The sequence below is a fragment of the Gasterosteus aculeatus genome, chromosome 11, assembly GCF_964276395.1.
Source record: "Gasterosteus aculeatus chromosome 11, fGasAcu3.hap1.1, whole genome shotgun sequence".
NCBI classification, from domain to species: Eukaryota; Metazoa; Chordata; class Actinopteri; order Perciformes; family Gasterosteidae; genus Gasterosteus; species Gasterosteus aculeatus.
Window position 1 is genome coordinate 12,525,725 of NC_135699.1, and position 23,698 is coordinate 12,549,422.

Consider the following 23,698-nt stretch of genomic DNA (forward strand, 5'->3'; position numbering starts at 1 on the left):
GTGTCCAAAAATGTCGCGGTGTATGTTATAAAACCCCTGTTGTAAAAGCTCATAAATCCATAACCCTAAAAAGTTTCCCAATTTGAGTTGAGCTACCATGATGAATTAAAAATGCATTTTCCCCGAATTACTCTCTCGTCGATTAAAGCTGGGGTCGCAATTTAACGCTGTGAGGCCTAAACCACAGGGAAGAGAGAAAATCCCTGAGCATTTCTTCCCTGGATTGAAGGAGACTGCGGTGCGGGAGAAAAATGCGTGGAGTCCTGGGTATGTACCGTCCTCATCTGGCGTCGCTCCTTTCCTTCAACGCAGCCTTCAGAGTGCTTCATCCTCTGGGTGTTTCCGATTAGTCGGCTATTTACCCATTATTCCCAAATAAGAGTCACTACCCAAAATATGCAACGCTCAACCATCCCAACTGTTCAGTGGCAAGTAACTCGATCCACGTTGGGCCATTTTCATTCATGCGAACAAATCCACAATGGTAGGAATCGATGGCACGCATTAAAATGTGGGCAGTAATCCTTGGAAGCTGCATGCCAGCTGAGCTCAACAAATTACTGTTCCCATGAGATGGGGAATATTTTGGGTTTTGCCGACCTGTAATTTGCCCTTTAGTTGTCTTGTGCAATTGTAATTCAAAAGATTCTTTATTTCAAACAAACCCAGGGACGAATATATATCGTCTATCTTCTAGTGTCGGGTCCGACGTGTCTTTTTTGCTTTCAGCAGTTACATGCGTCGCTTCAGAGTGAGAAGTAATTCATGCTTCGTGCCGAATACATTTTTATTTATTTTTTGTGTGAAAGAAATTCAGACAACTGGTTAAACTGCTTTGAATCCAGACTTTTGTTGAATGCTGTATACCCTTAAAATATTGACAACTTGGTCATAAAACATGACTGTCTGCCGTCGGCTGTGTGCTAATTCTTCTGGGAGCCACAATTGCACTGTTGAATGTGCAAACGGTACTTAGCAATATGTACAAAGACGGACCAGAGGTCTCACTCATTCCTCCGCCTTTCTTGCTCTTTCTTTCCTCGTCTCAATTGGTTTTCTCACATCATTACCTGTGTTTAGTGACAACCGTAAGATTACGCTGAACGTCCTGCTGGTTAAATGAAACTTAACGACTGGGCTAGTCCTGCGGACACATAATAATGTCTTTTGCAGATGGCAGAATGGGAAATCGGTTAACCTTCACGTCTGCTGCTGGGCTGGCACAGCCGAAAACGCAGCTATCAATACGACTGCTAATAAAAGTTGGCACAGATGAAGTGAGGCAAAATGTTTGCGAGGCCCACTAAAAACTAATGCCAGACATATAAAAACGGGGGGGGGATGTGACCGAAATACCTACTGGAATAAGAGAGGGCAAAATGCATGGAAAGAGCCCCAGCAACGGGTGTGTGCATGCAAACTTGTTTGAAAACACGCACAAGCATGCTTACCCCAGCAAACACGGAGGTTTCCACAGGCAAAGCTCAATTTTAATAGCTCTGATTGACTCGTTTTGCTTTGATCATTAAACGCAAGCACTGGTCAGGCATATTTCCATGCATTGTTAAAAACAGAAACATTGACATCTCAGTGTATTATTCACATCTTGTCAAGTGGTCGGTTACATTTTTTTTGCTCGTTCCAGCAGAGCAGATGTTTTTTCCTCCTCTTTTTTTCCTTCTATGCAGGAAAAGTGTACAATGAAAGGGAGAAGCTCTGCTGCTAATTCTGAGCCCAGAGGAAGGAGGTTCCTGAGTGAGCTGCTATCTTTTATAATTGAAGGCCGCGGCAGCACGGCCCCCTCAGACTGCACATGTGGTCTCGCTGGGTGGAAGTGGCGAGTGGGAGAGAGGAAGCCAGGGAAGAGGGAGAGATTTCTATCTTGGAGCGAACAGCACGAGATGGACGGACCGCGTGAGGCGCTTTGGCCTTGCAGCGCTAAGCACTTATAGGGTTAGCGGGGAAGAACTGCCCGAGCACCGAGTTACTGTTGCTGTGCATGTCAAACTTCCAGCTCCAGAATGCGCCTGGAGAGTTCTGCAGGGACGATGGCCCTGCAGAACTCTCAAAACACAAACCGAGGGATTTATCATCGCACCGGTTCCCTGAAAACATGCTGGTTGTTTTTGCTAAGCTATGTTTAAAGGAACGGTTTATCGGTGGCTTATTTAACAAAAAGAGGATAGGAATAGACATAGGTCTGAGCTAACATTGCATGTATTAGATTCTGATTACTTGTTGAGAGAAGCAATTGTTTTACAAACATCCTCCGTGTGCTTGGCTAAATTAAGAAATAAATGAAGGATCGGCCATCGTGCCCTACAGCTTACAGACACAAAGGATCATATCAGAACAAACGTTTCTCACACTGTGCATCGTGTACTTTAATGATGGAGTTTAAATGCTTTCAAAGTAATGCCAGATCAAAACAGTTATTTATTTTAAGTGAGTAACAGCCAATACAGTTGATACCGTCCAAGGCAATTAGGCGTGTGTTTCTTTGAGAGGAGAAATTTCTACCAATGAATACAAATAAGATTTGTGAGAGTGGTTTATGATCATTGTAACGTTTACAGATGAGGGATCATTGGCATCAACTACCATGTGCAGAGAAATGCCCCGTAACATTGAACCAACATGTTCATTTCAAATGACATTTAGAAACATTAAATGTAATGCATGTAATATAAATGCAGTCAAAGTAACACTGCTTGTAGCAGCCGCAGTATGATCATTAAGACATAGTGGTTTATCATGTATGACATTTTCTCCATGGCCTGTCAATTAAAACATACTCAGTCTTAAAACATGTCTTGACTTGTCGTGTAATAAATACATTTCTTTCATAAAAGAAATTTGTAACTGTTGTATTTCAAGTCAACAGAAAATATAAATATCAGCTTATTTCATAAAGGGAAGTAAAAAATGATATTCAAAAGAAATGATTGTATTTTTCCCTTTGGTACGTTCTATACTTCTGCATAACATTAACACACGAGTCAGAAAATGGTTTAATAACTAAGCCATTAACCTTGTGTGTGACTTGCATGTCGCCTTCAATCCCCCAGCAAACAGTCGACCTGCTGTGTGTCACGTTCGACTCCGTTGTTGCAGAATTCGGCTGGTGGACTTTGTCTTGCTCTCCCTGAGACGGCAGTCCTGTGGAGCATTAAACAGCCAGGTTTGGCTTTCATTGACGGGGATCAGTCCCAGCCAAAGTCTTGTCCACTCATCTGGTAGAAACGGTGGTTGAAGGGCCTGTAGAAGTCTCTGAGCGTCTGCAGGACCTCGGAGGGGATTTCGGGATGAGGTCTGCCCTTAGACTTTCCAAGGCAGCGAGGTCTGCTGCTGCCCTCGGGCTTCTTCAAGCACGGAAAACCTTTGGTCTGGTTGAAGTAGAAGTGTTTTTCTGAAACGACCCTTTTCAGTCCCAGGAAGTCCTGAACTCGGCCCATCTCCCCAGCCGGATCAGACACCAGCCGCTCGCCGCTAACAAACAGAAAATGGGACAATGGGAAGTGCCGAAGCCAGTTCTCCAGATGTTTGGCGTAGAGGCCGATGCGCACAGCGCTCCACGTGGTGTCAATTAGACCCGTGGTGGTGTTTTTTAAAGCCAGGCTCTGGAAGGATGGAAGGCCTGGGTTTTTGGACAGCGTCTGGGTGTAGTCAGATACGGCCCGCGTCACAGGATCCCTGACCACCACAATGAGCTTGGCTTGGCAGTTCATGGAGCAGACACGGCTAGGAGCCTCCTTCGTGACAAAGTAGCTAGGAGTTTTCTCCATGGTGATCTGGCCGTCCAGAGTCCGAGGCATCAGGCTCCTAAATCAGAAAGACAAAATGGTCAAAAACGTGATCAGGCATTCGAAACAATAGCGGACAGATCTGCCATTTAAAGCTCACATACTGTATATGGCTATGAGTGACTTCTCATTACACAATGACGTTTGGCAATTCGTTAACATGAACATATATTAATGCAGCTTTAAGAAGACAAGTGTTGATTGCATTGGTGGTTTATAGTTGGTGAACTTGCACCAGAAGGACCAACCAATATAATCACATGTGGGGTACAAAGAGACTTTGGTGAAAGGAACATCAAGCCGTAACGTGCACACGTTGTGTACGCTAAACATTCAAGCACATGAAACTCTGTGTGATTAAAGGGCCGTACACTGTAGTGTGTTTATGTACCGGGCCCCCAGACGGGGCCCCAGACGGCCCATTTGAGCCTTCGGTGTAAGGCCTGCACACCAGGACCATCTACTCACTATGGGTCCGATGAGACAAAACCACAAAGCCTCAAGAACCACTTAACAGCAATTTCCTACAGATTTCCACCCCCCTCCTTTCTTCCTGCAAGAGCAAAGTGCCTCCCTCTCTGCCTCCCTCCCTCTCTCCTTCACTCCCTCCCTTTAGGGTTCCTAGAAGGACCCAAACAGACCAGATTCAGGAAGTGCAACCAGAAGGGCGAGCTGCTGAGCTCAGCTAGTGTGTTAAACACATGTCTGAAATGAGGGGAGATGTTGTGAATAACATAGAAGTATAAAGGTTGAATGATATGCTACTATTCTGCATTGATACATTTTGCATAGTCATACCATTTATATCCATATAACCCAAATCAATAATCGACTGATATATATTTTGACTTTGTTTTAGCGTATGTTTGTTTTCCTCTCTATATGCAACTGCCACCTCATACACCTTTCAGTACTATCTGGCAAACAGGCATTAATGGGTAAAATGGTATTTGATAGATCTTGACTTTGACGTGTGTGAGGCAACATTTTGGTAGATTTGGATTTCACAGACCAATCGTTGTTTTCATTTGAGATGAATTCGATAGAAATGAGTTGGCCTGACTCAATTTAATCATATTACATGAGTGTTCTTGGTATGCGTTAGATTTACACGTATGTATTGGATCGAAATCCTGCCCACAACGTAATTGAGTTCATCCAATGACTTTTGGCAGTCGTTCTATTGAGATTCTCGTGGTCAACGCTGAATGAAAGTAATAGACTTGCTGATGTTATTGATCTTAGACTACATTTATTTATTTATATTTTCTTTATCATCCATCTGAGACACGTAGAAATAGGTAACACTTTAAAGTGTGATTAAAACAAGCATGATGAAATAACAGTTAGTAGTGAACTGCTGCACAAGTCGACAAGCAGCAGCATGCTCAGTCACCACAAGCCCATTGGTTGAACCCACAGAGCTTTACTTTCAATTGTAAAGGTCATAAAGGAACAGTTTTACATGTTTGACGTATATTCACTTCCTGGACGAGGGCGTTTGATGCTAGAGAATAGCTTTGATGTGAAGGTTTGATACCACGTGTCTGTAGCTTCGGCTAACATCCGCCAGCAGTAGGTAACAAAATCCACCTCCGTCACCTCTGAGGCTGACTAATTAAGACCTTGTATCTGTACAAAAACAAAAGTATAAACGACACATCTTGTGGTATTTTGCTTGGATTGTCTGTCAGACTTTTCTTGGCCCAGTTCTGCTACTTCCTGAGCCCCGTAAAAAGAAGAAGAAAATAACACATGTTGTTCTTACTGTTTGGGTTTTGTAAGGATTCAACAAAACAAAATAGAGCTTTAGAGGAGCTGGTAGGAGCCGACCTTTAATGCTATATTGTTTCCCCGTGTTTCCAGTCTGTGTGCTAGGCTAAGCTAACTAAGTGCTGGCTGCTAGTAGCATCGGAGTAGTATTGATCTTCTAGCCTTTGGGATATAAACGAGCTGAGAGGAGACAAAAGGTAGAACTTCATGTTAATAATTTGTGTGCTGTGACTCTCTGTAATTCTTTCATCATGAAAAAGTATTTGCTGTCACGCTCACGACCATGAGTGTGAAGGAGAAAAATCTGTCTTGTTTCTGTGTATAAGTTTTGAGTTTCCACCTTTACTTAAAACTAAGCCGTTTCAATGCAGCCCATTAAATGATCCCCCTTCATAAAAGACCATTAATTGATTATTATCCAACTACAAGTGCTGCAAATGGCCCATTGCTGCCTGTCTGTCCCCTGTTTATCGGTGTCTAATCAATATGTCTGTCTCTATGACAGATAGTTCACTGTGATGTGTGTGTGTGTGTGTGTGTGTGTGTGTGTGTGTGTGTGTGTGTGTGTCTCTGGTGCAGACATACTCATGTGAGTGCGGAGGTGTCAACGTGTACTGATGAGAAACTGAGCGCACGTCTCCCTCTCTGTCCTCTCCGCTTTCCCCTGCGCTCTTCTCCATTTGTCCTTCGCTCCTTCACAAGTGTCACTTCAGTAATGGACCACAAGTTCTCTTTCCACACTCATGAATACTGAATGAATGTACCCGGGTCCCTGCGTCCCCTGTCACAATCTGTCTCATTATCAAGAGAATCAATAAAAGCCTTTTTTTTTCGATCCTCAATCTGCGCCTGTATGTGGTGGAGGGGAAAACTTTAAAACAGACCAGGGATGACTCACTTTCTCACATGGCTTAATGTTTGACATGTAAGACGAACTCTTTTGACTCAGCCTTTAAGTAACCGACGGGCAGAAAGAGTCTTTTAGAGGACGAAGATGTTTTCTATTTGGCTCGGTGGCGGTAAGCTTTGCTGACTAGCCACATTAGACTGGAACTCCCTGCTGCTTAAAGGATGTAGCACTTTTCCTCCCCGAAGTGCCACGCCACTGATTACAACTGCTGATATGTTCTCGGCAGTCTGGATCAGAAGATTAAATACTAACCCTGGCAACAGGGATGTGGCCAGGAGACTTCCTGGCCCCCCGAGATTGTGGGTTCTCTCCCGCCGAATATCTGCTGCAGGGCCCTAACGAACGGCATTCTTCACAGACAGCAGAGCTGATTGCAGACAACAAAAAGATCCCCGAAAAAATTACAATTATCATGTCATCTTCAAAAAAACAAGATCTGATCTAAATTTCAATGGGTTGTTATTTTTGTTTACTGGATCATCTGTGCGCTCCATTGTCTTACTGAAGGAGAAATCTCAGCGTCCAGAAGCTTTTATAATTTTCTTTTTTTTTTAAGCCACGGAATTAACGAGGCTGCGGAAAATCAAGAGGGTAAATACGTGAAGCGCAAACAACAGACTAGAGGAAAACATTTCCCAGCAGTGGTGCTCAGAGGGTGACAGAAGAAGCCTCGGGGCCACGGACGCCCGTCTGGCTGACAGGATGAGAGTGTGGGAACGTCGGCTTACGCCTTCGTTCCTGGAGGAAACATATGTGACTATTTTCCTCTGACCAGAAAAATAAAGAATAAACAAGGAGTAAATAGAGCATTTTATAAGAAAAGTTTGACATTTCGATTACGCTTATTTGTTTTCTTCCTTGGAGTCAGATGAGAGGATTGATAGCAAATCTCGAATGTAGTATCAACCCTCTCATCTAACCCTTCGTGGGAAGCGTATAATTGTATTTTCCAAAATGCCAAACCACTGCTTTAAGTGTGCGACCTGTGTGCACTGCAGTGTCAAACGGATACTGAGATCCTGCACACAGACACGAGAGGATGAGAGGAGGTGCTGTTCGTTCACTCAGAAACCTGGCACAAGTCACGAGGCCTGAAGGTTTAGTGGATGCTCGAAGTTGGAAAGAAACACAAATGAACATGTGTAAAAACCAAATAACAGCCCGAGGACAGTCTCGACACTGTGCGGCATAATAAACAATATTTCACAACAGCGAGTGACAAAGTGTGCATAAGAGCTGAAGAAATACTCAACATAAACACTTAAAAACCTGGAGGTGGATTTCCGTCACTTTTGCAGACATCCATCAGCTCCGTCCGTAGGCAGAGGGAGGAAGTGGTCCCTCCGGGGAACCACATGACTGGCAGCGAGACTGTTGCCACCCACAGATTTTAAATACGTCGTTATCAGACGATTTTATGGAGGGAGGAGGAGGCTTTCTCAGCGGGAGGTTTTGCTGAAGTGCCAATCTCCCACGGAGTACAGTGTTTTACATTTTTCATCTTTGGTGATTTACTGCAGGATGCCGTCGCAGTGGGTTTGAATGTGTGTGTGGGTGGTTCGTTGGTTGGGTAGGAGGTGAGATCAAGCACACATGTGTGTGTGTGTGGGGGGGTTTCTATAGAGAAATGAAATACCTTTTGTTGGTCAATGGATAATTAGTGACTACATGGCACACAAGCGTCCAATAAGAGACTTAGCAGGATGTCAGGATGTCAGCGATTATTTTCTGGGGAAATCAGTAATGGTTTCAGCATTTGGCTCATGAAAGTATCGCAGAGATGTTTTAAAAGGTTGAGCTGCTAATTAGAGATGAGATTTGTCTGGACATTTTCAGTGTCAATATAAAAACAACCCTTTTTTTGTATTGTTTTCAAATGGAATTAAAAGCTTTTTCTTCAAGACCCTTTTCCCGATTTAATAAAACAAATCAGTCCGCCTCTCAACAAATTGGATTGTCGTGAAAATGCAGTAAATCATAACAATCGGTGCCTTAAAGTTTAATCTATCCATGTCTTGAATCTGACTATAAACTTTTAGTTTTTAAGACTTGCATGCAAGGGACATAATTCATGCCTAAGAAGTATTAATGCCTCACATTATGTTTGCAGCTGTCTTGGTCATTTATTACAGTTCTGAGACTCTGAGAATTTCTCTTTAGATGTGAATCCATTCAAACTATGTCATTTTGGATTATGTGTCGTAACAATAAATTGTGTTTTGATTTCCCTGGAGTACCATCATTGCATGCTCATGCAAGTGTATTTTATATTAGTTACTCAAATCCCCGCAACTGTTCATCACTACCACGCATCTGAAACATTTGAAGTATTTTCTCCACCAGCAAACTGCAGCACGGAACTAAAACAACACAGCGGAAAGATTTTAGAGGCGGCTCGAAATGCGCCACAATGCGCCTCGGATTACCGTAATTCCCACCATATGGGGTGTGGGCCTATTCAAACCGTATAACGCCATCTAGACCCGACTCCAGCCAAAACGCAGCGCCATTAAAACACAATACAACTCAACACTGCAGAGACCACTTCTCGGTCTGTTACACCAATCAGTCGTGTTCGGCTTCCATCACTTAGAGCCTCGGGCCTGCACACAAGAACGAGGTGTCGGGAAAATCACTCCCGCTCTGGAAAACGCTGCCCCATGCGCATTATAGGCCACATTTACCATTTCAAGTGTCAAGTACCTAGACTGACGTGGTCAGTGTTTGAGTCGGACCTCCTAGAATATCAGAAATGATGAATCAATGAAGGCATAAGAACGCATGTAACCTAGTGAGGTAAAACAATACATTGTATGACATCTTTACGTTAATTACTCAATTCAATTAGAGAAAAGGTAAGAAGGGGAAGAAGATTTCTCATCTGATAGAATTGACTTAACTAACGTGATGTATATTGAGTCAATATAAATGACCCATGTTAAGACCGACATAATTCACCTCTTCATATCCTTTTTTTTTACAAAAGTCTGTGTATTTCTAAGGACATAAGTCATTTTGATCAGTGCTGTCATTTTCGCTTTTCCCTGGTGCTGCCCATGAAGGATTACATTTATACTGCATGGCCTTTGGTGTCAAGACTGTAGGTCAGCCAATTGACAAGCTTTCAAAATATCGATGGGACTTCTGGGCTGGTGTTTTTTTTCAAATGGAAATGCATAAATACATCATTACACTAATTAAATATATGGAAAATAGTTATCTGTGTTGTCCGACGATTTCGATCCAAGTGCGCTTTGTTTTTGAATAGCAACTTGTTCTGCTGCAAGACAACAACAAGTCATCATTAAGGAACTGAGGATGCTCCAAAAAAATAGAAAATACAGAGTTTCTCATCCCAGCTCACATCATGGAGACAAAGCCGTGAGAATCACAACCAGTGTCCCATGAAATGCTGAGGGTTTGTCCGTTCGCTGCGGTGGCTCTCAAGTCCCATATGAAACCCATCACTCCACGAGGGCCGCTTAAAGCCATAAAACAACACAGAAATTCATCAAATCTCTGCTTGATTATGAATGCACTATTTCTGGGCTTTTCCATCGCTGCAACAGGCTCATTTGCACACATGCAAAAGGGGAGCGGATGGAGAGAAGGGCCGACTGGAACCAGGGAGAGATCAGTCAAGATTGAAGCAATGGAAAACACACTGCAACAACGTCTGAGTTTGCCTCAAAGAAGACAAGGATGTTGGAGCAACATCCACGAGAGGGCATTGCTTGGTCTGTGAAGTGTCTCCAGCGTGGAGATCGCCAATATCTGACAGCAACTTATGGCCATGCACGGCTCTCGCCCATCTGCTAAAGTCGTCTACGTTTTCTGCTTATTTCTCCGTCCAAGACCTGCAGGCTTCAGGCCACACAACGCACAAGTTGTTGTCAGACATGGTAATGTGAAATAATGGGTCTTTGGGAAAGGTTATGGGTCTTTGGTACTTATATCACACATCAACAACATTTTAACCAGCTTTCTGATTTTAATGCATTTGAACACGTTGTTTTAAAAGATTATGGCTGAAGTCAAAAGTGTGCAAAGCGGACTGTCGATAAAGTAATACGAAAATGTAAGTTAATTGGTACGATACTTATTACTTATAAACTATACTTAGATTAAATTAACGATCCAGTGGGGTATTTGTGGGCATTTGCATCGTTGGTTATTACCCTGTTGACCTCGAGGCCGCAGATGAAGCAAGGAACTTCAACAAGATAAAATGTCAAAGCGCGGGGTTTCCTTTCAGAACCTGTCAGATGAGAAAAGGTGTGGGTGTGTGTGTGCGCGTGAAAGTGCTACTTTCCAGACGTGACTGTGAGTTGACCCACTGTGCACCGACAGTCAGTTGACGAGGACTTGCTTGTTCCACATGGATGCGCTCTTGCTGTCACTGACACACACACACACACACACAGACACACACAAACACACACAGACACACACAGACACACACAAACACACACAGACACGGAGCCGAGCTCCGCAACTTCCAGCCGCTTCACTGTGGATCATTGCAGATGACAGCAAACAGTTTCCCCGCAAATTTCTGAGATTCCGTGACAACGAGAGAATCGCCTTTCAGTGATTTTACTCACGTTGCCGCCATTGTTGTTTTAAACCCTCCAGCTGACTTCTATCCAAAACTTGCTCTATAAAAATTACTAGTATGTTAGACGGTCAATTGAATTGTTGTTTGTCTTGTGTAACGTCTAAGATGTTTGAAGTTTGCCATCACTACTGAGTTGGATATATTGCAATTTCCTCTTCTATTTTGCTTATGGGAATGTATGTCTCATCTGAACTGAAACTATTTATTAATTAATAATTAGGTTGGTCCATTAACAGAAAACATACATGTTTTTTTTGGGGGGGGGGGGGGGGGTTATGGTCTCAATTAAACAAAACCAGATATTCAAAAAGCACATTTTTAGTTCAGCCTTCATTATGACTGATTAAAATTTCAAGGACCATGCTGGTGACCCTGCCGTGTTACAGCACCAACCAAACAGCTGTGCTAAAGCATAAGAGCTTTACTGCACCAGTCGAGCTAATTAAAACACACAGAAACACACATAAAACCTGCTCTGGAAACACCAGGTCTGCCACAGGTATTTCCAAATAAAGACATCCTCTCCACTAACAGGAGAGTTAAGAGGAGTGAAGCGATGATGGAGTCAAAGAAAGCGGGGAGAGGGCGGGCGAAGCGGGGAGAAAAGGACAGATTAGAGCAGAGGAGAGACGTGTGAATGAGGAGCAATGAATAGATTAAATTTCCAACCTGCGTGGCTGTTTGTGTGCCCTTACAAGAGAGAGGAAGCTAAGGAGCATGCTGAAATTATCTGTGGGTTTAAGTGTTTCCATGTGTCTTCATGTCCTCATTTAAAACATAGCTAGGGGGGATAAAAGGCCAAGACAAGATTAAATTACAGAGTTTCATGCACCTTCATGCTATCAAAGTGCTTGTTTGTCTTCATCCTGTCAAACCTGAGCTCTCTCCTTATAGCATCTTTAATGCCGCACAGGACAAAAACAGCAGGTCAATAACAATATTCAGACCCTGGTAAGTGTTTGAAATCAACCGGGACAACCGGGAGCTTGTAAAACATCTGGAGATGATCGGAATCAGCTTCATTCTGCTCTGCACAGCTCTGGTCTCCCCAAATCAGCTGCTGTAACGGCAACATCCGGCAATGAACATTTTATGTACAGCATCACTGTGGCACGCAACCGAGACAAATATACTTGGCCTGCATCCTTTACGAGAGGAAACCTTATTAGAGAAATCACCGAGCTGTTTGCATGACTCCTACTCTCAATAGGGTGGAAGTGCTGACACTGGATGTCACCGTGAAGGCTATGAAATGGTGTTTGGATGTCAAGATGATGAACTGTTCCCCAGAGAACCTTCTAGCCTTTTGATTTACGCTGCCAGCGGGGGAGAATATTGGCTTCATGGTGAACCTCGGCCAACCATGCGAGGTTATTGACAGGAGAGTTCAGCACTCACCTGACCCTTTACCCCGACACATACATCATATCTGTCCGTCCTGTCATCTTCGGAACCAATAGCCCATCTTTAGTGTTCAATAACAGAGTAATTCTTTTGATTTACAATATCAAAGTCTGGTGTGAAAAAAAGAATAAAGAAGAAATGAACTGACTTTCAGCTATTAGTTCACTGCCAAAGTTGAGCCAGAGGACGCGCATGTGATGGTTTTTGTGAGTTGCCTACCTGTACCACTCCAGTCCTTTATCATAGAACCGGTCGAAGAAGTGAGGCTCGGCACCGACCGCCCTCACGTCTGGGTGGATGCGGAGGAACTCCAGCAGGGCGCGCGTTCCGCCCTTCTTCACGCCGACTATAAGCGCCTGCGGGAACCTCTTTGTCCCGAAAGAGTTGGACACGGGGATGCCGTTGCTCTCGGCGCTCTTCTTTGCGCCGTCCGCCGCGTGGAGAGGAAGCTGCCGTGCCGGCGCGTCCACCTGCGCTGCGTCCGCGGAGTCTGTGCGGTTCCGGAGACGCGGCGCGTCCGGCAGGAGACGCGGCGAGGGGCGCAGGTCGTCCGCAGTGTCATAGTAGGAAGCCTGGTGGCTGTATAAAGTTCTCGGAGCCGAATCGCACAATCCGGTTAGGCAGTAGAAGACGTAGGTGAAGATCAGGACCATGGTAAAAAACACCGAGACCTTGGAGAGCACCTTCCCGAAGTTGAACCTGACTCTGCATCCGCTACATCCCATGAGTTGATCTCCTGCTCGGTGCCAAAGGGACAGAACGGGGACAGCATGCTTCTTCTCACTTCATTGATCGGGGTCTACGGTTACACGTATCTCCCAGAACCTGTTGCGCAAAAGCGAGGCTTCACGTGGAGACTGAGGAGCTTCAATGGGATGATGGTTGTGTCAAGAAATATCTTCATAATCTTTGTCACTTTTGTGAGAAATGACGGAAAGGAATTCTCGTCAGTGAAGGAAGTTCTAGTCATTTAACGTGACTCGTTCGCAGCCAGAGGAGGTTTCCAGGCTGCTGCGTCTGCGCGCTCTGAGGTCTCCAGATTTCTCATTCAAGGTTTCTGCGCTGCCTTTCCTACGCCCTTTTTTACACGCCTCCACCCCTCCCTCCCGCAGCTATAGATAAACATGCCTCATGGGGACCTAAACTTCTAGAGGTTCATATGGCTTAACATGCGCCATCCACATGAATCCTCTCATTGGAACAAGTTGTTGCCCTATAAAAAAACTATTTCCGAAATCTTATGGCATTTTATGAGATGAAAAATATACCTTGAGTGCTTTATTATGAGCAACAGGCGCATGAGTGCTTTAGGTGCACCCGAAGAGTGAAATCCTCCTTGCCCCTTCTCTGTGAATAAGGGAAGGATGTCCCACACAGTATCCGAGGCCGAGTGTGGCACCTCAGGGGCTTCACCGGAAAGATCAGCACCGGGATGCTGTCCCGACTCTATGAAGCAGGTATAGAGTTTCTTCTGGCAGGCAGATGGAGGCTGAACCTGAGATGGAGTTCACACTTTGAACCTGTCCAACACAGCGAGCGGCTGTTTGAATGGATGAAGGCGATGGAAAGAGAGTGAGTAGGTAGAGGGGGAACTCAGGTAGATAATCTGTCTGAGAAAAATGCGCACACACACACACACACACACACACACACACACACACTGACACACGCAGCCCTGGGGCAGAGGTTTCAGACAGTTGAGTTGAGAGTTGGTTTGGCAAACGTACAGTGTTTGCTGATTGAAGATTTTGAAGTTATCTATTATTATTTTTTTGTCTTCATTTATATCCTTGGAGATTTAAGAAAATTGATGAAGCTGCCGCCAGCAGGCAGCTAACTAAGCTTTCACTACAATGAGAAAAGACACCCGGGGAAACCGCTAGTCGGGCTCCGGCAAAAGGTACAACAAAAGATTCCTATAGCTCCTCTAAAGCTCACTTGTTAACACTTTTTTGCCCAAGTGTAAACTTGAAGGATCAGCTTTTCATGTGCTGTAAAATTACTTGGCAGACAGCAAAAACTCCAGGAAGTAAATGTTCTCCAAAATTCGAAATAGAGGATGCGCTTCATATGTTTTTATATGAAGGGTTCATTGTAAAAAACATTTCTTAGTTTTTTTTTTATTCTCCTCATACAATATAATTTCACTTTGTGCCAATACGTCGCCCTAAACCCTACACACTGTTTCTTTTAGGGACCATGAACTCTTCAAAGTTAAGCATTTTAAAGCCGGTGATTGAAATGTTGGCCTTCAAAGCTGTAAAACCAGTTTGGAAAAGAAAAGTGCTCAAACAAAGGTTCTCTGCGGACTCTGACATGCAGGCATATATAGAATAATGATATGTTTTGAAGCGCAAACAGCCATTGTAAATCCATCCGAAGCGAGGCCAGCCGTGGGCCTGAGGAATTCACAGCTCTGGAAGTGACTGTCTGCTGGCTGCAGGCAGATCCAGTCAGAATGGGGTCATGATACAAACTGCTTTCATCAGACATTGTATTTGCTTTTCCCACTTTGGAGTTACACTGACAGATTTGGACCCAGAAATATAAACAGCAAGATTAAAGAAACAAACAGGCGGCTGCGGCGCTTAGGAAATAAATACGACACACGCAGTTGTGGACTGTGCCTGTGTGCATATGGGGTGAGGTTGTGTAATAAGTCTTGCAGCTAATGTGGTTGTGTGTGTGTATCCCTCTGCATCTTTGATATGCGCTCACATTCACATGTAGGTGTTTATGCATTTGTGTGTGTGTGTGTGTGCGTGCTGTCCAGACTGCACCTCCAATTGTGTTGCCTTCAGCCGTGTGCTGCTGCATCCCTGTGTGTACCATTGCTACAGATGTCCGTAGCCCGAGGCCCGCTGATGTACATGTACATGTGTCATCCATTACAGCAAATTAGAAATCTTCCTCAGAGTGTTCCACTCTCATTTCCAGTATGAGGAAGAGGCGGTCGGCCATTTCTATTAGCCACAAAATACTCGGCTGAGTTGCTCTAAAGCCCTCATGACAGATCTTTGAAAACCCCGCCCAGGAGATACTCATTTAGCGGTACAAAGGTATGGCTGTAGTTTCCCCACAAATGGAACCTTTTATTCTGTCTGGAATGAGATTTAATGAAGTCCAGATTGAGGTTGATGTTGGCTCTTTTGGAGGACAGATGACATTCCTACTGTTGGATCTACCGTTCCTATGCGTGGATGTGGTTATTTTCCCCAAAACAATCCGGTTTAATGCTCACGTTGGCGTATGAAGTTCAGCTTTGAAGTGAAGGATGTCACACTCGCTCCCCGCTCTGTGTTGGATGCTCAAAGGCCGAGCCCTCAGGTAGGAGGTTCACTCAATACAAAGCCAAGTACAAAGTGTCTGTGATGCCACACCTTCTCCCGGAGCCTTCCCAAACTTTCATCTGCACAGCAAGTCAGTTGCTGATGAATGGATGACGAGACGGAGGACTAAAAAAAAACGACAACACTCTGATCCCACCATTCACACACTATGTTCTCCCCCAACATCTTCCTCTTCCTCTTCATCCCTCGAATCCCACCACCTCCACCCAGGCGCATTGATCTTTTTGGCCTCCGGGAGGACTTTCAGATTCCCAGACGTGCCCTGCAGCTTCATGGAGACATCACTGAAAGGGAGATACTAAAGATCTGGGAGGAGGGATGTTTGGAGCTTACGCAACGACTTTCGACGGCCTTGAAAGCTCTAATCAATGTTGGACTCGCACAACGCCTCGAGTTCAACGTGGGAGTAATTTGTAGCGGAGGAAGAGCTTTCTGCGATTCATTCCATCTTCATGAGGCTTTGATTTAGGCAGCATCCAAAAGCAGGAGGTTCAATCATGCAATTGATGATGCACCTATAGAGACACAAGTCCACCGATATTTTTGAAATAAACAAAAATGAACGCGAGCCCTCCTCAACCGGTAAAAACCAGCTGCGCTCAACAATTTTCAATGTGTCTTTCATCTTGGCAATAAAAACCCAAATACCTTTCCGGAGAGCAGGTCTGCGCAAGAGCCTCGTGTTTTTTTTTTAACTGATATTTACCTCTTCTTTGCTTAATTGTAGCAGTGGAACCGGGAGAGTGAGGATCTAAAGGGAATTCCACCAAGCGACAATCATGTCATCGCACAAGCCACAGACCGTTTTGGGAAATGCCTTCGTCTGTCGTCCGCAGCTCTGCGGCGAGCAGTGGGATGGCGGTCGGCTCCTCAGTGACGGTGGGTGTGTTGGGGAGGGGTGGAGACGCTGAAGGGGGGGGGGGGGGGTGAGAGGAAACCCGTGATGGGGTTGTGTGCGTTTTGTGTCTTCCTTGCGACGGAAGGCCAGTGTGAGCGAGAGCGGTAAGAGGAGCGGGAGAGAGGTTGAGAAAAGAGACAACTGTGATGAGTTCGGTGTATACAGTTTCATGCCTCCGAGCCCACTTCGGGGGGGTTGTTTGGTGGGTGGGTGGGGGGGGGGGGGGCGTTTACCGAGACTTGTGTCTGACAGAGCCGCCAAGGTGAAACATCGAAGAGCGCCTGACTGTAGATGTGAAGTCTGTCCGTATGCGTGCAGAGGCCTTTTTCTCCCTGGGGGCTGTCATGTGCATGCTGCAGTGCGCCTGTGGGGGCCTATTGTTCCAGTCTGCTTGCACATGTTCCACTTGTGGTACCCAGTCCCAGACTGGTACTCACTGAAATGCTTGCGGGCTGCTCCGTCGTCGTCCTCCTCCTCCGCGTTTGATTACCGTGACGTCAGCTCCACACCACAGCACTGCCTTCTGCGTGCCGCTGTCACCATTTATTCCCAACTCTCTCTCCATCTTTGCACTCCGCTGATACGGACGGTTGGATGGAACACTGTGCTACTGTTACCGGGCCGCCCGAATGGAAGCACTCATTTTATTAGTATTATTATGTTCTCATTAGTTAACTGGGAGCTTGTGCGTTCATTTAAGTAAACAAGTTGAAACAGGAGGATGTGTGTAAATAGAAAAACACTCATCCGATGGGTGTCAACTCACTGTAATTGCTGGTGTAAAACTCCAGCAGGTTGTCTCTCCGCTCTCTGGAGTTTCCCATGTTTTTCAAATTCCAACTTGTCACATTGACTGTGAGAGAGGAGAGCTGTCATCCTAGAATAATTTGAAGAAGAAAAAAACAGCTCTGTCCTTGGCTTAATTTTGATGACTCAAAAGTCTGCTTAAAAGAGTATCACCTGTCCTGTGAGATCCTGCAGGCCAGTGTGTGTGTGTGTGTGTGTGTGTGTGTGTGTGTGTGTGTGTGTGTGTGTGTGAAACCGTTTCGTGCTGCAGAAACCGGAGATGGGCTTCTACCCTGTGGGGCCGGTCTGTATTTCACAGGAATGCAAAATCAAGTGAGACTCAAACCATCAGTGAAGGTGCTGAAGGTTGTTTTGGCCAAAGGGGACAGGAGCGTATAGCAAATATGTGACCCACCAGGAAGAAAACTTCCCGGTGAGAGATAGATGAACTTTAAAATTGGATATTTCACTTTAGGGATTGATGTTTTTCAGTTTCATTAATTTACATTTGGTTCAAAAAATCTTTTGTACAATGATCACGTTGATTGCACTGTTCATTATCTGCACCACCACAACCTCACTGTCGTACGGCTAATAATCACCTTGGCGAGTGTGTGAGCGTTATTCCTGTGAGAATGTATTCTGAGTCTTTGGCCTCTTTTGTTTTCATCCCTTAACCAACACACACACACACACACACACACACACACAAGCACGTCACGCACGCTCTAACACAAATCTTCCTCTCCTTCCTGTAGCTCTCATCTGGTCTCACTTTGGGTTTTGAGGTCTGTGTTTTTAAAGGACACAACAGAGCTGCAGGTCCAAATGAGAGCAGCAAGGCTTTTCCAAAATACAGTCAACGTTCATTTGGATTCGGTCTTGACCAAGCGATCACTCACTTCCTGAGATATGGAGGAAATTACAGGAGTCGGGATCTGTCTCTTCACTGTCTGTAGTTTTCGCGGTTTTCTCTGCACAAATCTTGGACAGTGACGAGTCCATAGGGAGAGGCTGAGGGATCGAGAAAAACTATTACTGCAGAGTGAAATGACAGGCGGGATTAGTGGGAATCTTCTTCAAAGTGCAAATGTGAAGCATCAGAGATTGTCTCTGCCAAATGTTGATTTTGAAGGCATATTAATCACCCATTCAAGGATAATACTTGATATATTAAATGAATAAATGATAAATGCTGACTCCAGCAGGATAGTTGGCTCTGACGTTGACTACTTTGAGGAGTTGCAATGAAAAAGGTCGAATCAGTGTTTGTCTATGTGCATGTTGCACAATGAGTGCTGAGGGGCATGAAGCTGGAGCGGTATGTGTAACTCCCCCTCGTTCATACAACCAGGGGCATCCAGATGTGAGCATACAAACAAACACACACACTTTAAATGCTCTTTGGTAAAGGGTTAAGGCTAGATGTGTTTAAAAGGCACATAGACATTTATTGGTAGATACGGTGCAAACCTTTTCCCTGTTGTCATTTATGCCCAGCTAAACTGTGTGGCTTTATATTTAAGGTGCATGTATAACAGAATCAGTCCTCCGATCAAACAATCTATACGTTTGTCCCCCATAATGTCAAAGCATTGCCTCAAAGGCATCGTGGGATACAGCACATGCGTACAAACACACCCACATGACTCACAAAAGCACAAATAGAGGCCAGCTCTGGCAGATTATCTTCCCCCTTAGCTGTTTCTTCTTTCCCCACCACATGATGGGCTTCGGTAAAAGATGCAAATGTCACGTTCCGCCGATCTTTCACAACATCTGCAGAGGAAAAACTTGAGTCAAGACACCTCCGACACTGTCTCATTATGTTGGCTAAGATTACAGGTTCCTGATTGGGTTATAATCACCGAGGAGAATAAAGAGCTCAGGCACCTCTGAACATTTTCTGCACAGAAGTTAACAATCAGCACGGCTCAAGCAGCAATTTTGACTACCAAGACCACCCATCTGGGGCCTCTGGGGATTTCACAAAATTTCACCAGGACATATATACTGTATCTACGTTGCAAACACACAGCATGCATGAATATGCTTTCAGCTGTCTCCTGTGGAACACGTGGCATTAACTAACCCAAGATGACAGAGGATGAGCAGCTGTAAATTGCAGGGAGCTGGGGTTAACTGGGGGGGGGCAGAGGAAAGATGTTCTGTGGCATCATCCCCAGGGAAAGACTGAGGTAATTGCTTTATTTCTCCTCAGCAGTGTTCTGTCTCTGTCGTTTGTCAGCGTGCAATGAACTTCTCCAGACATTTGAGGACACACAAATGTAGGAGGGCATTTTGGAGACTGGAGGCCAGTCCATCCGTAGAAGAAGAAGAAGAAGAAGAAACGTCGCCTTGCTTCTGGCAGACTTTTATATGAGGCTCCATTTGATCCCTGTGAGGCTCAGCCGGTAAACACAGAGCAGAACAGAACCCTGGGTTGACATCACAGTCTGTGATCAAGGAGGGATCCATGTTGACATGTGGGCACGCAATCAGTCTTCTTCTCCTGTTTTGAACCGCCTCTCTTATCCCTGGATCACTCCAGAGAATAAGGACCCCCCCCCCCACTTCCCTCTCCCTGATCTGCGTGGACAACAGCAGTGCCACACACCTCAAGTGCTCCTTTGAAGCTCTCACACCGACCTGTGCTGCTGTTCCTGGGTCTTCCTCTTAGCGGAGATCACGGGTGCAGATAAAGAGGGATGTTTGCCAGCGCACATGTTCAGAATCCCCTCTGCGTTATTGAAGCTGGTGGCGTTTCAGAAACAGGAATGTGATGGTGTGATAAAGGGGACAATGAGCGGCAGAAGTCATTGAAAATAGCCTTTGAAATTTCTCGTTGTTTATTTCTTTACTTCGCGCCCTCATACTTTGGATTTCACGGGGTGCTTTTTTTTGGGGGGGGGGGGGGGGGGGGGCGTTGTAGTGCAGTTCCTCCCAGCTTTAAATTGTTGACATTTAGTTGGACTGAACGGAAAAGTGTGGTTTTTCATTGTTGCTTCTTTAGTGTAATTGCATTTTTATTACACCTCATTCCAGATTCACAGTGTTCATAACCAGAACAGGCTGTCAAGATATGCATTTCATATACCCACATCGCATACAATCTGTTTATGTGCCCAGTAAACTACACAATTCACATATTGCGGTCACTGCTGGGCCTTTCAGAGAGGACGAGCAAATGTATTATATTATCTTTTGGTCTTCGTAAGCTCCATCTCTTTCAAGCACATGTTGGCCTGACAGAATTACAACAATGCCCAACGGGAGTTCCTTGAGTTTCCATAACTTTCTTTGTTTATCCTTTTAATAATTACAGAGGGGGAAGCAGATTTTTGGCCAACATATGTGGTCTTTAACATGTGGAGGGCAGTCATACCATGTATGGATGGAGACGTTACATTATAGCGGGGGTAACTCACATTACTCACTGATGAAAGGAGCTTTTCTTTATTTTTGTTACAGTCACGCATTCAAAAGCTTAATTCCTCCCACAATGGGAGCACAGCTTCTGTAGCGAGGGACTCAGAGCAACTGGGTGACAGATGTTGTTAGGCCACACTACCTTGATGAAAGTGGATATAATGTCATGGCGTGTGGACGCGGAATGAGACACTTCACTCTGGGGCTGAAAACAGAAGCAGGTGCAGTGCCCGTAAACATCCACATCCAGGCAAGGGCCCTCTTATAGGATGTAATTAAAACAAGATGTCCCCGCCAACGAGTCACACACACACACACACATGTTGAAGTGGTGCCCTCAGGCTCGCCCTGAGGCGCTGGGGAAGGCTTTGGAGTGGCAGTGGTTTGATGTAATTAGGGATTTGCTCTGGAGCAGGATGAGCCCTGGAGGTCAGTGGAAGGAAAGCGTGTGGTCACCGTTCAAGTCTGTCTCGCGATTCTACCAGAGGATTAGCACTTCCTCCTTCCTGTTTGCTTCCCTCTCGGCCATACAGCTGTGCTCAGATTCAGGCCAGAAAAGGGTGTTATCGCAGATAGATAATTCTAATTACAGTTCCGTGTCTTTGGCAATGTCCTTTTCCTCTTCATCTATCCTCTTGCAATTGCTCTATCTTTGTGTGGGGATCTTGTGTCTGCCCCCCCCCCCCCCTCGAGGACGGGTCAGTGTGTGAGCCAGCTGTGTGTGGCCTTACAACGGAGAATCCACGTCAAGGACGTCTAGTCACTCCTCAGGCTTAATAATCAAAATACTTAGTTTCACTCTGAAGTGCATTCACCAGTTTTGGTCTTACGGACAACGCCATCACATCAAATGCACAAGCCGGCCTCTGCTTTATGTGCTGTTGTACTACCACACAGCATTCGAATCTACACATTTCTGCACTTCCTTTCTTAATCCTTAGGCCTGACGCTGCAGCTTTCATCCGCCCCTCTGATCTTCCGGCCTTTGAAACAGGCAGATCCACACCTGCTCCGACCCAGACATTTAAACAGCACGGGGGCCGCTGAACGCAGTCCCACATCCTCACTTTGTTTAGAATTCCACCGCTCCACGAGCCAAGAAGTCATTGGGAAGACTTTGCTTAGTAGAAGAACACTGAATTTTACCAAGCAAAGGTATCAGCATGAATCCAGGATCTCTTTTCCTGACGAGACCGAGTCAAGTCGAGTGGACGCGACAGCACTGCAGTGGAGACACGCTTTTCAGATATTTACTGCACTCTTGGTCCGTGAACTTTTAGCGAGAAAGTCAACAAAATTCCATTAACAAACTCTGTATACATACAAAAGTACAAACATTGCAATATTTTTATTTTTTTGCAGGGAGACTTTTAATTGAAAACATGTAAACATCATTACAAAGGCACCATGATGTAATGTCATAATATGCTCTCTTGTTGTCATATGGAAATATGTCCACATAGTAATACATAAGCGGAGTTGCGGTTCATTTTAGGTGGGTTTTTTTGGGCACATAGCACCATCAACTGAAGGGAGCGTGCAATTACACTTTTAAAGAAGCCTATTAAGTGCTGTGTGGACGACATACACACACAGATGCAGAGTGGTGCTGAAGAAACAGTGAGGCTAACTTTTATCTGTTAAACAGAGGTACAGCAAAGATACATTTTCTGTACAGAAACTTGGTCTGCTCTCGCCACCCAGTGAGGTCACTGTCCATCAGAGCCACGGAGCTCCGTTAGGCTTCGTCCCGCAGCTCTTCATCCACTGTCCTCACCCCGAGCAGCAGAAAACATCTATCTTCTTCCTCGTCTTCACAGCTCATCTTTGCGTACATCCTCCTTTTCTGCAGGAGAGGCCGTAACAGAAAGGTGGGTCAAAGGTGCACGAGTGTGCAACGCGCTGCACGTGCGAAACAAAGACTCACTGTTGGGGATGAACGCGAGTGAGCAGCTGAATATTCAGAAGCGCGACCGCCCTTCTCGTGGTCCGTCGTCCAAGAACTCGTGGCCCAATCCATTGCCACACTTCCCACAACAGACCTGGGATATTAAAAGCACAGGGAGTTTGAATCAGTTATCCAAACCAATCGATCAGATCTCGATAGAGATAGAGGGAGTGGACCTTCAGCGGTCCCCACGCTTCAGGCTGTTTGGAGACACTGTCCTTGTGGATCGTCTCGGAGAAGGCCGGCCAGGGGGAAGAGTGCTCAAACTTTGACATGCTGGAGAAGAGCTCGTGCCCACATTCTGAGCACACATATATACCTGAGAGGAACAGAGGGTATCAGGCAAATGGACTCTTATTTCCACTGCAGTGCGACTTCATGCTGCTTTACTCACCAGGCTGGAAGTGATTTTTAAATTCTTCTCCACCAGAGAAAGAGCAATATGACATTTCATCCATTACAAAATGTTTTTGTGCCTTCAAAACAGACGTGATTTCCCTGCGGTTGGACACGTATGTGTTTACGAAGAGTCGCGCGGCTCAATCTGGAACAAACTAGCAGGTCCAGATCTCAAGTGTCAGCTGCGATAACTTCCTTGTGTAACGTCTCGGCCTGTTCCCATTGCTTCCACTGGGTGGCGGTGTTTACATCATCGAGATTCAGCATTCGTGTAAATGTAAGTCAGCCAAATGTGCTTTAAACTTTAAAATGATATGGATAACAATAACGTACTGATATGGGTGAGAACGGGTGATTAGAAGAGAACAGCACTCTGTAAA

General features: G+C 45.2%; 1 protein-coding gene and 1 pseudogene across 2 annotated transcripts; both read right to left on the reverse strand.

Moving 5' to 3' along the window:
• Window positions 1-2,359: 2,359 nt before the first annotated feature.
• Window positions 2,360-13,545, reverse strand: LOC120828021 (heparan sulfate glucosamine 3-O-sulfotransferase 6). Its single transcript, XM_040191305.2, has 2 exons — window positions 12,728-13,545; window positions 2,360-3,822 (listed from the first exon to the last, which is right to left on the reverse strand). Exons 1-2 carry the CDS (start codon window positions 13,231-13,233, stop codon window positions 3,204-3,206), a joined length of 1,125 nt encoding a protein of 374 aa, XP_040047239.2. The 5' UTR covers window positions 13,234-13,545; the 3' UTR covers window positions 2,360-3,203.
• Window positions 13,546-22,304: 8,759 nt separating this feature from the next.
• LOC144384535 (methionine-R-sulfoxide reductase B1-A-like) lies at window positions 22,305-23,520 on the reverse strand (annotated as a pseudogene). The gene is made up of 4 exons (XR_013451326.1): window positions 23,314-23,520; window positions 23,096-23,238; window positions 22,899-23,013; window positions 22,305-22,817 (listed from the first exon to the last, which is right to left on the reverse strand). The product of XR_013451326.1 is annotated as a methionine-R-sulfoxide reductase B1-A-like (transcript).
• Window positions 23,521-23,698: the final 178 nt, after the last annotated feature.

What these genes read in the sequence shown, in the direction of transcription:
- LOC120828021 (XM_040191305.2), bottom strand. Translation starts at nt 13,233, where the DNA reads ATGGGATGTAGCGGATGCAGAGTCAGGTTCAACTTCGGGAAGGTGCTC. An exon ending in AAAGGACTGGAGTGGTACAG is followed by an intron (nt 3,823 to 12,727) that starts GTAGGCAACTCA and finishes TTTCTGATTTAG; the next exon opens with GAGCCTGATGCCTCGGACTC.